Consider the following 21,834-nt stretch of genomic DNA (forward strand, 5'->3'; position numbering starts at 1 on the left):
CAGAACACGGGGTTGGACTAGTAGACCTCCAAGATCCCTTCCAGTCCTATGATCCTATCTAACAGTTCCTGCCATGGTTATGGTTCAACATCTGCAGCAACACCCTAAAGCAGTGTGCAGTATTCTTTGGCATTCTTTTCAAGTGCCAATTGTTCAGAATCTTAATTTCTATTGTTTATACCTTAGATACCACTCTATCTGATGGCTTTACAAACTCATGCAATGTTTGTAATTGCTTAAATCAGTGATTCTCAAACTTAGCAACTTTAAGAGGTATGGACTTCAGCTCCCAGAATTCCCCAGCCAGCATGAGAAACATTAGCTTTCATAAAGGTTGGTTAATTATAGCACTGCAAGGCAATTGAGAGTTCAGAGTCAAACATTTCTGTGTGCATACGTAAAGGTGAAGTTGATGCTTTGCTTGGCTGGAACAGCTCTAACAAAAGTCACACCCATCCACACCTACCTTGTGCAACTCCTCATTCCAGTCTTCCTTGTCTGACTGGTCTGTGCAGTTTGATAAAGTTTCAGGTAAAGTATTTGATATTCCAAATCAAACAAACCTGCTACTATACTTTTATACAAAAATTGGTGTAATTCTGTCCACTACAATATGCATGTACAGTGGCAAAGGATTTATAATGAAGTCCAGGCTTTGAACAGCACCCCCATCCCATTTTCTTTTCAAGCTGATCCTGAGATACTCTCATCCTTATCATCCATATACAGTACCTTTTTAAAGTTTATACAGGAGGAAAGCTTTTATAATAGAGTAATTATTGAAACATGGGGTTACTACAAAGCAATGCTTATTAATAACCTGCCTGCTTGCCCACACAATTTTCAAATACAAGCTTTTCCTTCTTCCTTCCCCCAGATCTGTCTATTATCTCTTACAGGCTGGGTTGTCATCCTGTTGTTTTCTTTCTTCTCCCTCTTCTCCCTCTATCCGGTTACAGATAAGATGTTTTTCAGCTAAATATAAAACAAAGGCAACAAACAACACCCCGAAACTGATTTAGAACTTTGTGCCCAATCTTTTCCACAAAACTTGCAGCATCCTCTGTCCTGTTAGCAACTCCTGAGTTGTACATAGCTATTCTTCAGTACTGTTTAAATGCTATTTCCTCAGTGATTGACACAGGAAGTCAAGAATGGATGAATACTAAATTAATGCAAACTGGATGTAATCATGTATGAACAATACAAAAGTGTAGACATATATAAGAGATTGAATAAGAATCCAGAAAACTAGGAACAAGGAGAGTGTGAGTTCTCTCCCATTTTATCCATGAAAACCATCTGGGTGACTTTGAGCCAGGGATTGTCTCTCAAGCCAACCTCACAGGGTTATTGTATATGAAAAATGTTTGCCATCTTGAATACATGTACACACACACATTTGCATATAGGAATGGTAAGAATGAGAACACTGTTGTTTTATGATATTGGGAAGATCCTGAAAAAACAGTGAGATATTTAAAGAATAAGAGGTTTTGTACAAATCTGGATGGATGTGATAAAAGCTAAGATGGTTTGGAAAGAAAAAGAGAAGGGATAGCTAGAGAGAATGGCATTGATGTAAACAAAATTTAGTTATGTATCCTTTTCTTATCTCATGGATATTTTTTTTTTGCCTACCAGTTCTCTTCTGAGTTCTGCAGAATGTTTTTTGTGCTTTGCATAATGTAGCTCTGAAATGGGATAACCTGACGGATCTGCCTGAATGAATACTACTTCTCCAGTGATTGCTGAATTCTTTTATTGATATTCTCTTCAATGAAATTTAATTTCTTTGTCTGAGGAATTTGCTATTGTTGAACTTCATATCTGCTCTGGTATGTATGTTGAAATATAATATTTAGTATGCCAGTCTCTCTTGGAGACTTCCTGAAGAACAACCTATAGAATAAATAATAGGGGCATCTGTTGGAAGGGCAATTTTGGGGGGTGTCTGTGTATTATTTGATATTAAAAGAGTTTACAAAGCTACGCATTCCAAAATGAGCCTCTCTCTGAGGAAGATGGTTAGTTAAGGAATATAAGATATAAATAAATAAAAGGTGGGCAAGGGCAGAGAAAAGCTATATTTTAATTAAATGCCTTAGAAGACACATAAGTAATCATATGTTTATATTATATGACAGGGCAAAACATTAGGGGAGGCACATATTATGTATCCTAGATTTAGGGTAAAGAAAGCTTTGGAAACAATTCTGCAATTTGAATTTATAAATAGTAGTATAAATTTGAATATTCCTAAATCCTCAAAAGCTGGGCATTTCTACTTGGGGATTCTGTATTTGAAATATGATTTAAAAAATGAAAATGGTGAAAGAAAGGAAGTGCCTGCTATCTGAGCACTATTTATAGCATATTTATAGCATTATTAGACTTGACATCTTCTGACTTGAAATGCTAAGAATTAGCAGTGAAAATTCCCAAGTTTTCCCGACTGGCTTCTGCTGCAGAATAAACTGCCCTCAGTTTCACTCCAAATAAGGGAGAAGTATAGTGCAATAAAATTCCCCCCAAACCTGATGTTTTCCATGCATCCTCAAACGGTTCTGAGGAGAAAGGCAAAACAGGAAAAACAAAATAAATTCAAAAAGTTCTTTTTGCTTGTGCTACTGAGGGGAACAGCATGGAAATAGATGATCCTTACAATAGGAAAGAAGCATTAATTCTTAAAGCAAACAAATAAAAAGGTGTATACTATTAATGCCAGAAATAAATCACAGCTCTTTGGTGACACTGCTGATGTGGAAATACAACTGGCTGCATTGTGAATAGGATTGAGTCTGTTCCACTGTTTCCTACAGAGCCATTTCATTTCTTTCTAATTTCATTGCAGATAATTCAACCTCTTAAAACAGCATGAAAACATGTGTGTGTAAGCATGTACACATTCATCCACACCCTCTATTAATTCTGGATAACATGTCCAATTATTCCTATATTTTCCTATGGATAGCATAGTTACTAACAGTAAATAGTTAGTCCTTGACTTACAATCATTCATTTAGTTACTGTTTGAAGTTACAATGGCACTGAAAAAAATAATTTATGACCAGTTTTCACACTTACAATCATTGCAGCATCCCCATGATTAAATGATCAAAATTAAGACATTTGGCAACTGGCAAATATTTATGATGGTTGCAGTGTCCTGGGATCATGTGCTCACCCTCTGCTACATTCTGACAACCAAAGTTAATGGGGAAGCCAGATTCATTTAACAACTATGTTACTAACATCTGCAGTGATTCACTTAACAACTGTGGAAGAAAGGTCATAAAATGGGGCAAAATTTACTTAACAACTGTCTTGCTTAGCAAACAATTTTGGGCTCAAGCAAAACCTCAAATTCAAAAAATTCAGTATTTCAAATTACTAGATCTTTACCCAGAGCCCCTGAATAGTTTTCTCTTGTATCTGCAAGGGAAAAAAAGAATTTAAGATATATACGGTATGTATCTCAGATTAATCTAATTGTATGAAGACTTGATGGTGTGTGCATGTAGGGAAGAGCATCTTGATGAGGGTGTGAGTCAACGTATAGATTTCAAATTTCGTAACATTAAGTATGTGGTTCCCACTAAATTATGCACAATGGAGGGATAACCTGGACCAAATTTGGTCTGATGTGGCCTGATCTAATTGTGAATCGTTCTAGCTTGAATGCTCGGGATCTCCATTTCCAGTCAAACCCTAACGGTGGATTAAATCAAATGTCCTTTGGCACAGTACCCTACTTCCACAAAGGTCAGAGCCGGATGTCAAGGTGGTCGTGCTAGTTTCCTTACGGTTTCTGAACATGGAAGGCTCTATTGAGTGACCGTGAACGGACGTCCCGAACTAGCGACTTCCCCAGAATTGCGAGGCGACCGCAGGGTAACTCTTCCCGGGCGTCCGTTCGCGCCCAGCCGCCTTCTCCCGTCTCCGGGATGGCGGATGACTAAGAGGAACGCGCTGCGCGGGGATGATCATGGGCGGAGAAGGGACAGGTCTGAGCAGAGTCCGACGGTGTTGCTGGGCGGGAGAGGAAGGAGGCGCCCCCCGGGGGTAGGAGGGGAGCGGGGAACCGCCAGAGAACCCGAGCGGGGAACGGCGGTGCTCAGCCTCCCCGCCCAGGCACCGGGCCGGGAGCCGCACTAGCTCGAAGGCTCGGCCGCGCCGCCTTCCGTTGGCTCGCCCGGGAGGCGCGGCCAGTCCGGGCAGCTCTCCGCTCCGTCCATGCCGCTTTCCCGGGCAGAGGCTCCCTCTTCATTTCCTTCTCTCCGATGTCGGGCCCCCGCAGCGCCTTGCAGGCCTGGTGCCGCCGCCAATGCGAGGGCTACCCGGGCGTGGAGATCCGAGACCTCAGCAGCTCCTTCCGGGATGGCCTGGCCTTTTGCGCCATCCTCCATAGGAACCGGCCTGATTTGCTGTGAGTACCGGGCGACCGCCTCTCGTTCCCCACCCCTTACTCTCCGCATACAGGACGTGCGGGACTAGGCCCAGCAACCTCGAGCTCGGCTCGACCACCAGCCGCTCGAGGAGGAGTTCCTCTCCAGCTCCCGTGTAGGGGAACCAGCGCCTTCCTCCTGGGAATTTTGAAGAGGGAAAAGATGGGCTACTGGCTAAAAAATCTTGCTGGACAGAGGCGCCCTCTCCAAGAGACGGACATGAAGTCCTCCTAAAGTAGTACTTAGAGCCTTGGAGAGACCCCCACCCAGCTGTTCATACCCCTCATAGCAAAGCACCAACTGGCACCCTTTTACTCCATAGCAACTGATCCCAAACAAGGACTGTTTCCAACTCTGCAATCAGTAGTGCAATGCAACTGGAAACTCGTTGTGTCAAAAGAGCTGGGCCATTCAAATGTCTCTGAAATGGGATCTACTCCCTCTAATTCAGAAATTTCATGAAATAGGGTGACTATTCAGTTGTGAATAGTGTATAAATTGTGTATAAAATAGTGTATAAAACTGGTTCCTGATTTTTTTGGCTGAAAATTTGATTGACCCCTTAATAAGCTTTTTCTTTCTGCTACAAATCAAAGGCTAACCAAAGTTCATGTTTTAATAATTGTAATTTTGCCTGTCTACAGTAATGAAAAGGATGTGTCCACATTCATGACAAAAAATTTATGAAGCTGAGTTTTATACTTATCAGATTAAGCTGAAAGTCTAAATCTCCTTGTTCCTCATCTCTGAGATGGCTTGTGCAAGAAATTGAAATCTCATCCTACAATAGAATGATATTTTTAGCATCACAGACTCTTTTAGTTCAAGCTGGTTGACAACCTGGCCTGTGTCAAAATAGCCAATCTTTATCACTAGAAAAAACAAGTGTAGAATATGTACACTTTAGAAAGTGACTTTCTAAAGCTATTATCAATTAGACCATAATCAGGGAATACTGTTTGAAGCTCTATGAAATACGTTTTTGTACTTTCTGCTGTAAGATTCTAACTGACAAAGCGAAATAATATATAAGAGAAGAGTAGGAGAACCTCTTCTTTTTGATTGGAAAAATATGAAATCTTACTTTATGGTTGTACTTTCAGAAGCTTTCTCAAATGAAAATTTCCACCCAGCACTGCTTGATGCTTTTTAGTCTTTTTTGATGTTGCATGGATATATGGCTCTATGTCTGCCATTACTTTAATTATTTTGTTATCCTAAAGGAGCTTTCCAGTTTGGAGATAGGTATTGGAGTTCTGGTATTAATCATGAATTAGAAACTCAGTTTTAGCATTCTAGATCAGTTAAACTATTTCATCTAGCCAAACAATACTATCTTATTTTTTATTTATTACAGCAAACACATTATTTATTAAAACTATATGCTACACATTTTGTCAGAAGGTGCCTCTAGGCGGCTTACAACCATTAAAACATTGATATAAAGGATTAAATGTTAAGACAATAAATAGTCATAATGTTTGATTAAAATTGACAAAGATGGGGAGGAAGGGAGCCAAGTGCACACTGAAGGAGAGGAGGGGAGGTCTTATCTCTATTAACCACCCCCTGAAGGATACGCCCCCACTTTTGTAGATCATTTACAATTGTAAACACATTCACAATCATTGCCTTTTAACATGGTCGCTTACGAAGTTGTTGGTAGTACATGATTGAAGTTGTTTTTTTTACAGAATTTCTGGTTAGTGCAAATTCAGAATTTTTGAGAAAAGAAATAGATAAATGTTCATTATCTTAAAAACTATACTGTTTAAATTAGTATGTCCCATCCCTGTTATTTAACAGAATTACACTTTTCAACTGTATTCCTGCAGACAAATATTAATGCTTCTCTTTTAGAATGTTATCTTGCGAACTTGTGTTGCCCTTGTCAAACTACTTTGTTGTCCATGATGTTACAGATGTGTTTGAAAAAAACACTGATCTAGGTAATAACCACCGAAGCTAGCAAAATATGATCCCGTATGTGTCCTATATTTATTTCTGTGTTGTATATAATGGAGATGGAGTTAAATTTGTTTATTTACTAGATTTTTAAGCCACTGCAATTGTATGACTCGGTTTATAGAGAATAAAACTTCCATAATAACAATAGTATAACAATTATTACAAATATAACCATAAACAATATTTAACATTTAAACTGGAATAATGTATAAACAATTCCTGTGGTCTATTCTAATTAGTTAAAAGCCCTCCAGAAGAGCTCTGTTTAATATATTGCTTTTTCTAATCATAAGTGCTTCGGTGGAATAACAAGCAGGAAAGTGGGTGCAGGATGGTCTCCATCCAAAGATCCCCTCATTTTTAGTTCTGGATAAGCCTGAGCTGCTTTCAAATAATAGGAGTCTTTAGTTTAGCCAATGATTAAGTATATTATGTAAGTATCCCGATCCAATTTAACTCTGGGGAAAAATATTGCAAATAATTATTTAGGGGATATTTGTCTACTCTACATATCTGTTAATCCTCCTTTCCTGTTTGCCTACCCTAGTATAATGCTATGATACAATTACAGAATTATAGAGTTAGAAAGCATAGCACCAAATTCAATTTCTTGTTTAGCACTCTTCTCTTACAACTTTGAAAAATGTGATAAATTATTAGCAGAAAAATCAACAGACAATTGTTGCCATCATCTTTATCTCATTTCTATTCCACCAGTTATCTCTATAAGGTTTATAATTATTGGATATGAGAATAAAGAATAGAAATGTCTTTAGTAAATTTATGCATTTATATGGAAGTACTGTGTTAGCAACCTTCCTCATCTTGGTGCCTTCCAGATATAGTGGGATTGCAGTTGCTAAAATTCTTGAATTATTGAAGTACAATAGCTGTAGAACATCAGAGTGGGGAAAGCTAGACTAGAATGTTTATTTTTATCCCCCTTTATTATTTTTATAAATAATTCAAGGCAGAGAACAAATAGGATACTTCTTCCTCCTCCTATTTTCCTCACAACAACCATTCTGTGAGGTAAGTTGAGCTAGAGAGAGTTACTGATCCAAAGTCACCCTGCCAGCTTTCATGCATATGGCAGGACAGTTCACAGTCCTATGGCTCCTAGCCTGGTGCCTTAAACACGAGACCACACTAGCTCTCTACTACAGGAGTCCCCAACCTGTGAGCTGCAGCCTGCTACCAGACAATGGCTATTCGCAACTGGGCCATGTGAGATGTGGGCCGGCATGCACGAGCGGGTGCGTGCACACAAATCCCAATTCACGCCAGCGGTGGGCACCAGTGCTTATAGCCTCCCCTCACACGAGGGTGGGCATGGATGCCAGCTGCTCACACAAATGAAGCTGTGCGCATGTGCACCTGTCCCTCACACAAAACTATACCCTCTTCCCCTCCTCCCTCCCCCTCCCACGCCAGGCTGCCAACTTGGAAAGGTTGGGGAACACTGCTCTTTTAGACCAAACTAGATTAGGTATGACATTGATGAATGTCTGATAAAGATACTTGGTGATAGTCATTTAGTAATTTTAAAATAAATGTGATAGTGTTGAGTCCTATGAAGCAGCTGTCTAATAAGCGCAAGGCCTGATGTGGCCTTGAAGCAAGTTGCTCCAAAGAGATGAATTCAGCCCAGAGCCCATTAAACACAAGTTACTGCTCTGAAATATCTCAGTTATGAATCTCTGCTCTTGCAAATGGTCTAAGTAAGCACTTCTTATTTAACGGGAGTGAACTGAGTTGCCAGCTTGACACATTAGAGCCTTACAAGGACATAACATGTTAAGAAATAACTTTCCAAGGAACATCTGAAGGGAGTGTTGAATCATTTTAACTACTTCAGCATGTCTTAACTTGGAAGCTAGAGGATTGAAGAATGGAAAGAAATGATCAAAAATCACTCCATTGGTAGATCAAAAGAAATCCTGTATTCCCTTATTTTATCAGAGTTCTTGGTAAACTGTTTGGATAATAAAGTCCTGTCTGATGGGAAATCACATCTCCCTTCTGTGACTTGTGATTTCTATGTTCTCAACTCTTGGTTAGGGAGAGTATTCAGTCATTATTTTATTATATTATTATTATTATTAATTTTATTATTATTATTTATTTATTATTATTATTTTATTATTATTATTAATAAAATAATAATAATAATATTCAGTCATAATTGTATTTTACTTTGTGTACTCACATGGAAAATGAAGATAGAAATAGAAGTGATTTATATGAATTTGTAATATAGTCTACTTGTATAATCTATATACTGCTAAAAGCTTTGTGTCTGTAACCTTTAACTGGATGAACAGTGCATTATAGGGAAAATCTTTGGACAAAACATTTTGAACCAAATTTACTAAACTTAAATATGTCCTAAATCTGGGATCCATGACTCCCATGGAATTGAAATTTGGCAAATTTTATAAAACTTGACATATAAATTACAAAAATAATACAAAATGTCATAAAAGATTTTTTTTGACTATGCTGCATAGTTCAACATGGGCTGTTTCAAGGCAAATACATCTCTGAATATCTTCCTGAATTTTTAAGAACTTTTCTAATATGTTAGAAGCTCTGCCTTTGTTGAAGGCCTTGAAGAATGTGGCAAAGAAATATCCCTGAAGCAATGACCAATCAGGTTATTGGTTGTCTTCTTATGTTTTAAAGCACTGAGACAGCATACTGGTTTCCAGTGAGAAGCCTGGATTCCTGTTGTCAATAAAAAGACCAAAACATTGTAACAGTTGTAGGAGTGAGGCTTGATAGGTTAGATTATCATCCCTTCTACCCTCTTCAAAATGGTAGAAGGAAGACGACTTGTGTGAAATGAGTTGCATTAATGGATGATATGATACCAGTTGAGGGGTCCCTCCAGTTGGATAGCATTCAATATGCTATTGAGGAAGAGCTGAGTATTTTTAGATGTACAATATTAATGGTATCTATGATGCAGCTGCATTGAAGTCATTAAGGCATCTAAGTTCCTAATGTTGCTCTGCAGAAAAGACACTCTCAAGATGTGAAGACAGATTTATATTAGGAATATGGAAAATGCGAAAACACAACACAATGAAAGATTAAATGAATCTACTGCATGTTGGGGGGCACAGTAGCCGAGTGGTTAAAGACACTGAGCTTGTCAGCTGGAAAGCTCACAGCCCAGGTTGGACAACCAGGTCCTACACAATGGAGTGAGCTCCCATTACTGCCCTCAATTCCTGCCCACATAGCAGTTCAAAACCATGCAAATGAGTAGACAAATAGGTACCACTTTGGTGAAAAGGTAACAGCATTCCAATGACCTCTGCATAGTCATGCTGACTATATGACCACAGAAAGTGTCTTTGGACAATGCTGGCTCCCTTTAAGAAATGGAGATGAGCACTGCCCCCTAGAGTTGGACACGACAGGACAGGGGAAACCTTTATCTTTACATTAACATCTGCAATATCAACAAATTGAAATGGATTAAGAATTGACACTTTCAACTCAGGATACAAAAAAAAAACAAAAAAAGGAATGTCACTACTTTCGTAGTCAAGAAGATATAGAAATACAGTGACTAAATAATATTAATTAAACTTTGTGGACAATCCTTTAGTGCAATAGTTATCTAAGTTTATGCTTTAATCACTTGCAGGAAAAAAAAGGAAATTCACAAGTTTTCTAGTCAAATTCAAATTGAAACTAACAGAACATGTGTCAGGACCAACTCAAACTGGAAGAAGTCTAAGGAGGTGTCTTAGAAAGCACCAGGGACACACCTGGGGCTGATATGGTTGCAGAGCATTCTGAGCAGCTGAAAGCAGCAGAGGGTGAGATTTCTGATCTAGGATCTCCTCCTAGCCCTAAGGCATATAAGGCTGAGTAAAGGGCAGGACAGAGGAGATCTGAGCAGCTCTTTGCCACACAAGGGTGTTCCCACTGGTAATTGCTTGCACCTGGTGGAGGCTCTATTTTAGAACACTTCTAGAAATCAGTCCCTTGTTGGGAACAACTACCTAACTGCATCTTGTGAAAAACTACCTCTTGCTTTTTCAGTATGACCTACAATTGTATCTTAGACTTTTGGATTGCCTTTTGACACTGACTCTGAATCCTGCTCTGGACTCATGTGCTTGGACTTCTCCTCAGGCAAACTGCTCAGGGAGGTGACTTGGATTTGAGGTGTGTAATTATACACCCTGTTTGTGCTGCCTGTATTTCCTTTCCCAGTAACATTTACAGCTTATTCTATGCTTCTTCTTGGAGACAAGAAAGTCAGATTGGGAAAGAGAAAAATGTAGTTGAACTATATAGCCTAGGAGGTTGAAATGAAACAGAACAACAGATATTTTTTTCATTACTAGCATATTCTTTGGATGACCAAAACAACATCTATATGCATGGACATCACCAGATAGAATACCCAGAAATCAAATTGACTATATTATTGGTATAAGGAGATGGAAAAACTCAGTTGCAAAGTTGCGGCCAGGGGCTGACTATGGAACAAGTTGTGAACTATTCATGTGTAAGTTCTAAATGAAGCTAATTAGAAAAGCAGAGCCAAACAGTTTCCCAAAATTATATCAAATACACACACACACATACATACACACACACAAACATACACACTATTTTCAAGGGAAATATCAGAAATCATTTTGAAGTCCTGAACCTTATTGATAGAGTACCAGAGAAATTATGTATTGAAATCAAAGAAGTTATTAAGGATGAATGAGAAAGCAGGCTGCCAAATATCAAGAAACAAACAAACAAAAAAAGCAAAATGGGTGTTGGAACAGATGATGGAAATTGCTAAGAGAAGAGAAGCCAAAGCTAAGGAAAAGAAATCTCATGAAAGAGCTTAACAAAGGATTTTGGAAAGCTGTTAGAAGATACAGAAATAGTATTGCATTGATATTGAGGATGAAAAGAGACATGGAAAAGCAGGGAAGGACTTCCAAAATATTTCTGAACGCAGAAGCTGGTTCCAACATTAAATTAATATGCCATTGGCTAGATAGTACCTTATTCCAAAAAGATCAAATAGGGTTGGAAGGAATATATTGAAATTCTGTACAGTAAAGATGTTAGCATCTGGGATATCTTAGAAGATATTACGTACTTTACAAGAGCTTCTGGTACTAAAAGATAATGGACTAGCATGCAGCGGAAGAGAAACCAGAAAGATATAACCAAGCTATGCGAGAAATTTGAAGAATGAAACAATGTCCAAAAATTTAGAAGAAATATATACCAAAAAATTAGAAGAAATATATACCAAAGGCGAAACAAGGACATTTAACAGATTATGCAAAATATCAGACAATATCTTAGGATCATCCAACACAGATTAAAGCCCCACATAGAAGGAGAGATATCAGACATTCAAAATGATTTTAGAAAAGACATGATTGCTGATGCTGATAATTGAGAAGGCCAAAGATTGCTGGTGATATATTCTTAATCTGGTCATTGTTGTTAACTTTGAATGCCATAGATTTTATTTTCTTGTTTTAGTTTTAATCTTTGTATAGTGTCCAGAGTCACTGTTAAGAGATGGGCAGCTGTATAAATTATACAAAAAATAAGACTATTTTTTAAAAAGTAAATAATGTGCTTCATTATTTGTAGAAAAAAAACCTTTGATTGTGTCTGTCGCATCAAACTATGGAATGTCCTTAAAAAATAGGAAACCTAGGACATCTCATTGTCCTTAAGCAAAAGTTACACACAGTCAGGAAGCTACAGTCTGGATGGAACATGGTGAAAGAGACTCGCCCCAGGTTGGCAAGAGTGAGACAAGACTTTTTCTTCCTGTATTCAACCTCACGGCTGAATATATGGTGAAGGGGGCTGCATTTGAAGCATGGTTTTAAAATTGGAGGAAGAAAAAGCAATAACCTGTGCCATAGTGATTATGTTATTCTGATAACTGTAAATGCAAATTATTTGAAAGTTCTAGTAATGAAAGTCAAGGGTCATGGAGAAAAAAAGGGCATAAGATTAAATATAAAAAAGTCACAATAATGACAACAGATACAATAACCAGCCTTAGATTGAAATGAACATATTGAAGTGGTAGACTTTTGCCTTTTGGGCTTGACTAATATCAACAGTAAAGGAAATAGTCAAAAATATTCTATAGGCTAATACTTGTTAGAGTAGTAGCGAAGGCCTTGGATATACACATGCCTTGACAATCTGTATCTATAGAACAGCGATCACCAACCTTTGCGGCTTAGTGGCCCAGCTGGGCGGGAGGGAAAAGGGGAACCGGGCTATGTGAGTGGCGGGCCTGCGCAAGCGCAAACAGCTTCACTCACACAAGAGAGAAAAGAAGCCTTTGGAGCACCGCTTGTGTGAGTGGAACTGCGCATGCACATGGCCACCGGCTTACCTCTTGGACGGCCCAGTTTTGAATAAGCCATGGCCCAGTAGTGGGCTGCAACTCCCTGATTTAGAAGCTCAGAATCTGTAAAAGAATTCAAAAATGATTTGGGGTTAAGTGAAAGAACCAGCCTAGAGCTCTTAGTTGACATATGAATGACCGCTAAAATTATCATACTTTGAACACATTATGGATCTATCTCTTTGTAAAAGTCCATAATGCTGGGAAATGTGAAAGGGGACAACTAATAGGAGGTGATGGACTTGATTACAGCAGCAAAAGATCCTTGTCAGAAGCCCTGAAAGGCCTGGTTCATCTTGGAGAAAGTATATCTACAGTATTTGATTATTAAGAGTTAAAACACGGACTTGAAAATCATAAAAAAGTCCATCAGCAAGAACTGCTGACTGAAAAGGCAAAACAGTATCAAATCATACCAAAGTCCAATACTGAGGCCAATTTTTGGCATCATAAATAAAGCTTAAGGAAATGTATATTTTTACTCCCAGTGTTATTAAGTTCTGCTATATAACAGTACAGTTGCTGCAGTGTTGTGTGTAATCACTATTAGTAGATACTGCTTCAAATTTAAATTACTAAGTTTCCATAATAAGTAAACATGATAAATAAAAAGATAAATAAAGGCTGATCCGGCAGATATATGAGTGATAAATAATCATAAAGCTCACTTCCAACTATATATGCAATTATTTGATTATATTGACATATAGTTCTGCTGCCTTCCTCTGCTGCCTTCCTTAGCCAAATAGGATTTAATCAACTTCCCCCTCTCCAAATATGTTGGGGTATTGTCATTCCTGCCCAAAGTGACTATTTATTGTATTAGAGCGCTCATAAACCCTCACTTAAAGGAAAATTACAGTGTTCCTGAAGAATTTTTGGTGAAGGAGACTTTTGCAGACAAATATCATGGTAGGCAAGGAACAAACTCAAGTTTAACAAAGTTTAAAAATGTACCCATCAATTAAATAAATTTTGCCTGAATTCACATATTTATCCATACAGTACAAGAAAAAGCAACTTACTGTGGTTTTCAACTTTACCTTGGCTTCAAATTTATTTATTTATTTATGAGACTTATATACCGCTTTAAGTGCAAGCACTCTCTAAGCAGTGTACACCAGTAAGCAATGTATATATATATTTACATTGCCCCCAACAATCTGGGTCCTCATTTTACCTACCCCGGAAGGATGGAAGGCTGAGTCAACCTTGAGCTGGTGAGATTTGAACCGCTGACCTGCTGAACACAGTCAGCTAAAGTGGCCTGCAGTACTGCACTCTAACTGCTGCGCCACCTCGGCTCAGTATAAATCTAAAAAAACCCTCTGTGATGACAGAACAGATAATGCTATTATAACCAATGAGATTTACTCATAGCAACTTAGCTATTTGTAGGCCAGTCCTAACTTGTTTATTTTCTTCTGTTGATTAGAACAACTGACTATTTCTGAACCTATTAGTAAGTTCATAGAAAAGAAGGCTAAGCTTCAGAGAAGTATCTTTTGGTGGCAGGGCTGAGGAAAAATCACATAATTCAGTCATAGCATATTCCAAAGTAGACAGACAAGACTAGAAAACATGTTTATAAGACAGAAATTGACGGCATTGAAGATTGAAGTTTTGCATTGAAACATAAGCATATGCATTTCAAATGTAGGTGTCACATGAATAGATATTGGCATCATGTACCAATAATCTGCTTTTGTCCCCCACCCCCTTTATTTTTCCAATTGTTGAATGGAGAAGAAAATCTGGGCTAGAAGTTTTGCAGCAGCAAAACACTAGGAATCATGAAGAGGGTATTAAATAAGTGTTAAACTAAATTTATTTCCTCTTGACAGCATGGAAAGCATGCTTGAAACTCTGCTTTCTAGAAACATAATTGCATGGAAATTTAGGAATTATTAAAAAACCCACCTTAGAACTATAGACATGTTGGTGTATTCTCTGTGTATTGTAAAAACATATCTCCCATTTGCAGAAAGATTATACTGGTCCCGCCCTTGTATTCTGTTTTTCTTGACTTTAGCTTCATTGTCAGTACAATTTTCAATAACTATTCACACTTTCAGTGATTTTCTCACATAGTGGAAATATGTGCAAGGAAACTGTGTAAAGGAATTGAGAAATTGGAGTGCATCAAAGAAAAATTGTTTTGAACCTAGATTTCAGGTGAACCCATTGGGACATAATTTTGGCAAGTTGCAAAGAACGAGCTGTAAAGCTGTTCCTTTGCTAATCAGAATGCTTTTTATGCTAGATATCTTTTTTTAAAGGCACTTTTATTGTGATTGTTTAAAGTTTAAAGTTTCCTTCCTTCTGTATTCTTGAAAAGTCCACAATTTAAAACTTTCTTGTTCAACTGTAATGTCAAAGAATGAACTATAAAGGTTCTGTTCTCTGAAAATTTTACCATTGTTTACTGAGAAATACTGCAACATTGAGCTATATAATCTAATGTACTTATTTTATGACATCTCTTTTCTTTTTCAATTTTCAGGGACTTTACTTCCCTCTCCAAAGAAAATGTATATGAGAACAATCGTTTGGTAAGTTCTGGCCTCTGGCTTCATTGTAATCATACTTCATCACACTTGGTTTTTAGTCCTTTTTTCTAACTGTAGTTGATATGCCTGCTATGAAAATCAGCAGACATAGCTCAACTTGAAATGCATATGCTGGCTACATTAAATGAGTGTCATGCATGCTATGTATAGATAACTAAAAATCTGCTGGTGAAAAAAGCTACCGTAATTTTTGTTAGAATGAATTCATCTTTGTTCGACAGGCCGTTATCCAGATATGTTGATTTATAACGCTCCATATTTCTGGATAGCATGGCTATTAACCAGTTCTAAAGTTGTAAATTCCAAAGCATCTGGAAGTCATCAGGTTTGGGAAAACTGCAGCAAAGACATTTGTTGAAGATATAGGGACAAGAGAAATAGAATAAAGCATCAGTTCTGTAAAGAGGGGAGGAGAAATTTCTATGTGTCCTTTTTTTCTATGTTACATATTTCCACATTTTTATCAATATTCATTAAGTGCAGCCTTTTCCAATATAGTATCTCTGGCAGTGACAGCAATTGATTGACAATGCAGGCTCAGAAGCTGGCTGGTTAGTCCTGATTGGGAATTTTCTTGGGAATACCAGAGCTATGGGCTTGACTGGGAAGTTGAAGAAACTCTTGAGAAAAAAAACGTGTTCCATATTGATGCCAAGACAACTACGTGGATAGGTGTATGAAGTTCACCTGAAGCTGAGCTCAACTTGAAAAGTTTTTATATTTTTCCCAATCTGGTGCCCTTAACTGGCTGTGCTTGGTGGAAGCTTCATACCAATACTTAAATTGGCTTATTCTTGTTGATTTAAATTTCTTTAATTTCTTATGCAAGCTTATTTCTAATTTTCACCACTACAACCTTTCTAGAAGTTGGTATCAGGGAAGAGGGATTAAGATGTAAATACTTTTCCAGGAGATCATTAGTACATAGGTCAAGGTAAGTCTCATCACCTTATAATCCAATTGTTCTGCTAGCAAGGTTCTTCAATAGTTAGATTTTTTTCCCTTGAAAAGAAACATATTTGCATTCTAAAGGTGTTTAATCTTATGTACAGTATTGCTGTAATAGATTTCATATTTGTACAGCAAACTTGGCAGATTCAAGCATGCAATCCAGTATTATGGGCATGTCATGCCAATGAAAGAATGTGCTTAGAAAGATTAGCAAAAATGTTTAAAAATATGTCAGATAGATGTTGGAAATGTAAACATAACATAGGCACATATCATATTTGGTGGACATGTGGGAAGGCAAAGGCTTATTGGAAAAATATACATATGTGGTTAGAAAAAATATTGGGCGAACAAGTGGATTTTAAACCTGAACTTTTTCTACTAGGCATTATGCCTGAAAAGACAAATAAGCAGAAATTATATTTAATTTTACACATCACCACAGCAGCGAGAATAATTTTTGCACAATACTGGAAGAATGAAGGATTGCCATCAGAAGAAGAAATAATCAGGAAAATACTGGAATGTGCAGAGATGGACAGATTAACTATGAGGTTGAAAGATAAAGAAGATACAGACTACTATCAAATTTGGAATTTATTTTATTCTTGGTTAGAGAAAAGAATGAAGGATTAGGAATTGAACATGTATTAGCTTAACAAACTCCAGACAACTTTGTTGATTGGAAAAATTAACATATGTTGATGAAAAAAATTAATAATAATAAAAAAAGAATGCTTAGATTTTGCCTGTGTGGCTAGTGTAAATTATCCAATTACTGTAAATAATAATCTACACTAGGAAAACAGTACTGATGTAATTGTAAAGTTCTGATTAGCAATAGACTAGTTGAGATGTAATCCTTGCTGGTTTTAATCTGAGGGAAAATGAGCAAGGACACAATATTAGTACTTTTTAATGTATAGATATTGATGCACACTTTTTAACAGTATCGGTTAAGATACTGTTTGTTTTTGCTCATTACCAAGTTTATGGCATCAAATTTTTATGTCTCAACATTTTGCATGAGCGATCCATTTATGGACTGTTGATGAAAACATATTCTTTTATAATGGGCATTTTCAGAGATGGATTACATGCATCTGATTATAGATTCTTTTAAAAATAATGCACTTCTTGCTAGTTTATTTACAGTTTACTGCTGTTATTTTTAATATATTGTATGTTTTGCTTTAGGAAAGGAAGGTTAAATTATTTGTAATTATAATGTAACCATAAATTACAAATACTTCCCATTATAATTTTTATGTAAAAGCAGTTAAGCTTTGGTTTTCTTAGATTAAGGAGCACTGATTGATTTATCCAGTTAGATTTTAGTTCAGCTGAGAATTAGTCAACAGTCCAACATTCCATTTACTGTAATGGATTATATAAGAAGCAAATCTGCATTTTCATTAATCTCTTTTATTTCTGCTTCACTCACTGTCCCTGGTAATTGCTTATGACTGGAAATACTTTGTCTTGGTAATTTCATTTGCCCATTAGGAGTGTATCACCATAACTTCTTTTTAATTAAAGCATATTTAGTTGTATAATTTTTTTTAAAAGCAATTTTTTGTGCAGTCAACATTTGGAGGAGGATTCAGCAGGAATTTTAGTGTTGGAAAGAAAAGGGATATTGTGATGTATATAACAACTCAAAGGAGGCAAAGGGGCCTGCCACAAGATATACATGGGAAAAACAGAACATATTGTTTTCCATCACTTTTTATATGTTTGTTTGTTTTATGTTTATTACCTTTACATTCATTCTTTTATTGCTTTTGCGTTCCATCAATCTCCATTTTATTCATGCCAAAATAAATCAGGCTGAAAGCTGATTTGCCCCAGAGCATGTGATTAGCTTTGTAGCTAAATAGGAATTTGAAGCTGAGTTGTCTTAATCATAGCCTGATACACTAACTATTACATCATTATTATCTTTTTAATTATGGGTCAGTTTGTTTCACTCCGACTACAGCCAAACATATGTGGAAACAGAAATACTATACATGTACAATTCTCTGATGTAAAGAGACTCAAAAGATGGTATAACTAGGATTATGCAGACCATTCCACTCTCAAACATAACCATTCTCAATATTGCACAAAGTCATGATCCTAATATGGAAGGTTTGACTTCATATCAGGCCATTCTGAGTATTCTGGAATAGCATGGCCTGCTCCTTGCTTACTAATGGGCAAAGTGGAAACTCCTCTCTTATACTGAAGTGATTATAAATCAGTGATGATTTACAGGCTTGTGAGTCTTATTTTACTTATGAATAATGCCCCTAATGTGGTGGACAAAATTAAGTTTGATTTAATTTAAGTGTAGTGAAAATTAATTCAAATTAATTCAGTTGATTATATATGATCAGTATTCTTGATTATTCTTGACAGTATTTTTTCTGTCAAATGTCTGTCTTGACATTTTTCTCTTTCTTTGTTGATCATGTTGATCCACTAGACTAGAGCAGGGAACAACTGGCTGAGGAATTCTGGGAGTTAAAGTCCACAAGTCTTAAAGTTGCCAAGTGTGGAGTTCCCTGCACTAGAGTGCATCTGCCTCTCCATCAACTAACTGTTCTCTCCTGATTGCTTTGACAGGCATTTGAAGTGGCTGAACAAGAATTGGGGATCCCTGCCTTGCTGGATCCCAATGATATGGTCTCCATGAGAGTTCCTGACTGCCTCAGCATCATGACATATGTGTCCCAGTATTACAACCATTTTAACAACCCCACCCAAGGTGAGAGCTTCAACAGGTTATTTATACCAGAGATAATTATATATTGAGGAGGAAGAGTTCCTTCATTTCCTTTGATGTGGCAAAACTAGTTTCCTAACCCTTGCTAGAGGCTGTGGACTCTCCAGGAATCCATAATGTTATTTGCCAATGGTAAACATCTCTTAGTAAGCAGAATGAAATTTTAAAAAGCTCTGAGTTTGGTGTTAGTGTGTACTGTAGGTACTAAGACCATAACCAATTAAGCCTCCCAAAGTCCCATTAATGATACTTCTTACTTATGGCAGTAAAAAAGGATAAGTAATATGTTCAAAAAGCTTAGCTATCCCTTTATGACCTTGCTTAATGTTAGAGCTGGCTGTGGTCTTCCTTCCAAATATGTCTGAAATAATAATGGAATATAAAAAGACTCTGCCACCCTTTCCTTTGGACTTTGGTCCTAAGGTTGTGGGTGGAATATTGGCTTGAACCTGTAATGCAACTCAGGTGTGCTTTGACTATTTTCATATTTCACCCTGGCTCTCTCCTTTACCTAAGATCTTTTACAGGAGAGGCAGAATTTTCTTCATTTTTCTCAGTGCACAGAAAAAGTAAAGCATTGTAGGAGAGAATTAAGTGCAAGTAACAATTTTTTAAAAAAGATGTGTACTTCTGGATCCTTAAAAGACATGGAATGCTTGCCTCTGGCAAAATAATTTGTAGCTATACCACATATACTGGAGGATGTTTAAGGCAATATCCCCAACCTAATGTAAAGGTACCAGGAATTAGCCTAACTGACTAGAGAAAAGTTGCTCCATACCTTATTTTTTTTACTTATCTATTGCCTCACAGATTAATTCCCCTTTTCTCTCATTTTTGCAGCCAGAGTCTCCATGCCTATGAAACACCCAGCTGTTGCCTCCTCACTGACTCTGCCAGCTCACAAACCTTTGGCTGTACTTGAAAATACTTCTACATCTACATCCCAGGTATTCAGTTTGATCAAACTGGAGATTGTTTGGTCTCTCCAATCTATTTTAGGCACTTGCTTCTGAATCAGTGTTCTTTAAGAAAAAGCAATTTGAAATGCCTGATTTAACAACTCATCCTCTTCTGTCTTCTTTACAATTATGGGTTTTGTTGATCACTTAACATCTTTTTGTGGGTTTTATGATTATACTTAAATTCCTCCTTCATCACGCCATGTATGATACACCAATACAAACTTGATAAATGCTTATGTTGTCTGTCTCGGATTATACAAATACAGGTTGTCAAAGACCCCACAATGCTTGAGTTACAATAATTGCCACTTAGCACACCTCAGTTATTAACGCATTTGCAAAATCAGTAATCCCATTTAATTTATTTTATATTAAACATCGATAAATATTCTTTTTTGGGGGGTGGGTCCCAGAGACTGGGGTAAAAATGTTTGCTAGAGAGAAATAGTAGCGATGTTGAACTTGTATGTTTTATACATCTCAAACCACACATCAGTTACATGAGGAAAAGCTGCATCCAAGGTTGCCTCAGAGTTGCAGAATAATAAGACTCTTCATTGATTTGGATATCTCCAGGAACCAGTGCCTACCAAAGCTAATGCTTTTGTTTCCTTCAATAAATCTTAGTCTGAAATTTTCAGTATTAACAGTTTCATAGGACTAAGCCAGTGGTGGCGAACCTATGGCATGTGTGCCAGAGGCGGCACTCGGAGCCTTCTCTGTGGGCACACGTCCCGTTGCCCCAGCCTCGCCTCCCCCCACGACCCCCTCACCAGCAGCCCCCCTGGAGGAGAGTCGCTTCCGAGCGTGGCCCACACAGAGCAGTGCAGCCAAGGACATGGTAGCCAGGCAGTGTAGACAAGACTCTGCCCTCACGCCCCATCCCGCACAGTTGATGCTGCAGGGCGTGGCCAGAGGGTGTGGCCGCCATGGCGCTGCTGGGCTGTCTGGGCGATCTGTGGCCCTGGAGGCAGTGAGTGGTCCTACGGGCAGGCGGGGTGGGGACGGAGTGGAGCAGGGGCGGGGCAGGGAATGGATTGGGGCGGGGCCAGTTTTTGGGCACTTGGTCTCTAAAAGGTTCGCCATCACTGGACTAAGCCAAAGAAAAACAAATCTTGAATGTCTGCAAAGAATAAGCCCTTTTAATTGTTCACATTATTACTTTGATTGCTTTGTCTCCATAGTTTAGTGCCTACAGATGCATATGGTTTTATTAAAGAAATGTACACTGAGTGAAAAATAATGACACCTGTGAATTAGAAATATGCTTAAGGGCTTTATGGTTCAGAAGAAAATTATACGTAAAGAAGCAGATACTATGTTTGCACACAGAATCCAAAAGTGGGATATAGTGTTTATATATAAAGCCAGTTTGTAGTGGTTAAGGCATCAATCTAGAACAGACATGTCAAACTCGCGACGTCATGTGATGTCGCGCAACTTATCAGAGCTTTTTCGCCGTTGCCGGCACTGGGGTGGGCGTGGCTCCAGTATGATGAAACTGGCCCATGGGCCGTCAGTTTGACACCCCTGGTCTAGAAACTGGGAAACTGTAACTTCTAATCCCCTCCCTTAGATCAAAGCCACCTGGGTCATCTTGTGCCAGTCACATTCTCTCATCCCTAGGAAGGAGGCAATGGCAAACCAGTTCTGCCAAGAAAACCACAGGGACTTCTCTGAGAATTAGATATGATTGGATGGGAAGGAGAGGGGAGGATATCCCTAATTATATTGCTTTCTTTTAAAA

The 21,834-nt window shown here is 37.8% G+C and overlaps 1 protein-coding gene across 3 annotated transcripts in view; it reads left to right on the top strand.

The window, feature by feature from the left end:
- Nucleotides 1-1,126: 1,126 nt before the first annotated feature.
- MICALL1 (MICAL like 1) overlaps nt 1,127-21,834 on the top strand; it is a 38,794-nt gene continuing 18,086 nt past the window's right edge. Inside the window, exons 1-4 of one of the 3 annotated variants that reach the window (XM_039333521.1) lie at nt 1,127-1,838; nt 15,335-15,383; nt 18,963-19,104; nt 19,966-20,072. In XM_039333521.1, the coding sequence (XP_039189455.1) occupies nt 19,020-19,104; nt 19,966-20,072 (192 nt within the window). In that variant the 5' untranslated portion in view covers nt 1,127-1,838; nt 15,335-15,383; nt 18,963-19,019. Of the gene's footprint in view, nt 1,839-1,919; nt 4,430-15,334; nt 15,384-18,962; nt 19,105-19,965; nt 20,073-21,834 lie in introns of those variants that run through there. The other 2 variants (XR_005555533.1, XM_039333520.1) reach the window with 2 other exon arrangements.

The sequence above is a fragment of the Crotalus tigris genome, unplaced genomic scaffold (assembly GCF_016545835.1).
Source record: "Crotalus tigris isolate CLP2741 ecotype Arizona unplaced genomic scaffold, ASM1654583v1 scf7180000024506.7606697, whole genome shotgun sequence".
NCBI classification, from domain to species: domain Eukaryota; kingdom Metazoa; phylum Chordata; class Lepidosauria; order Squamata; family Viperidae; genus Crotalus; species Crotalus tigris.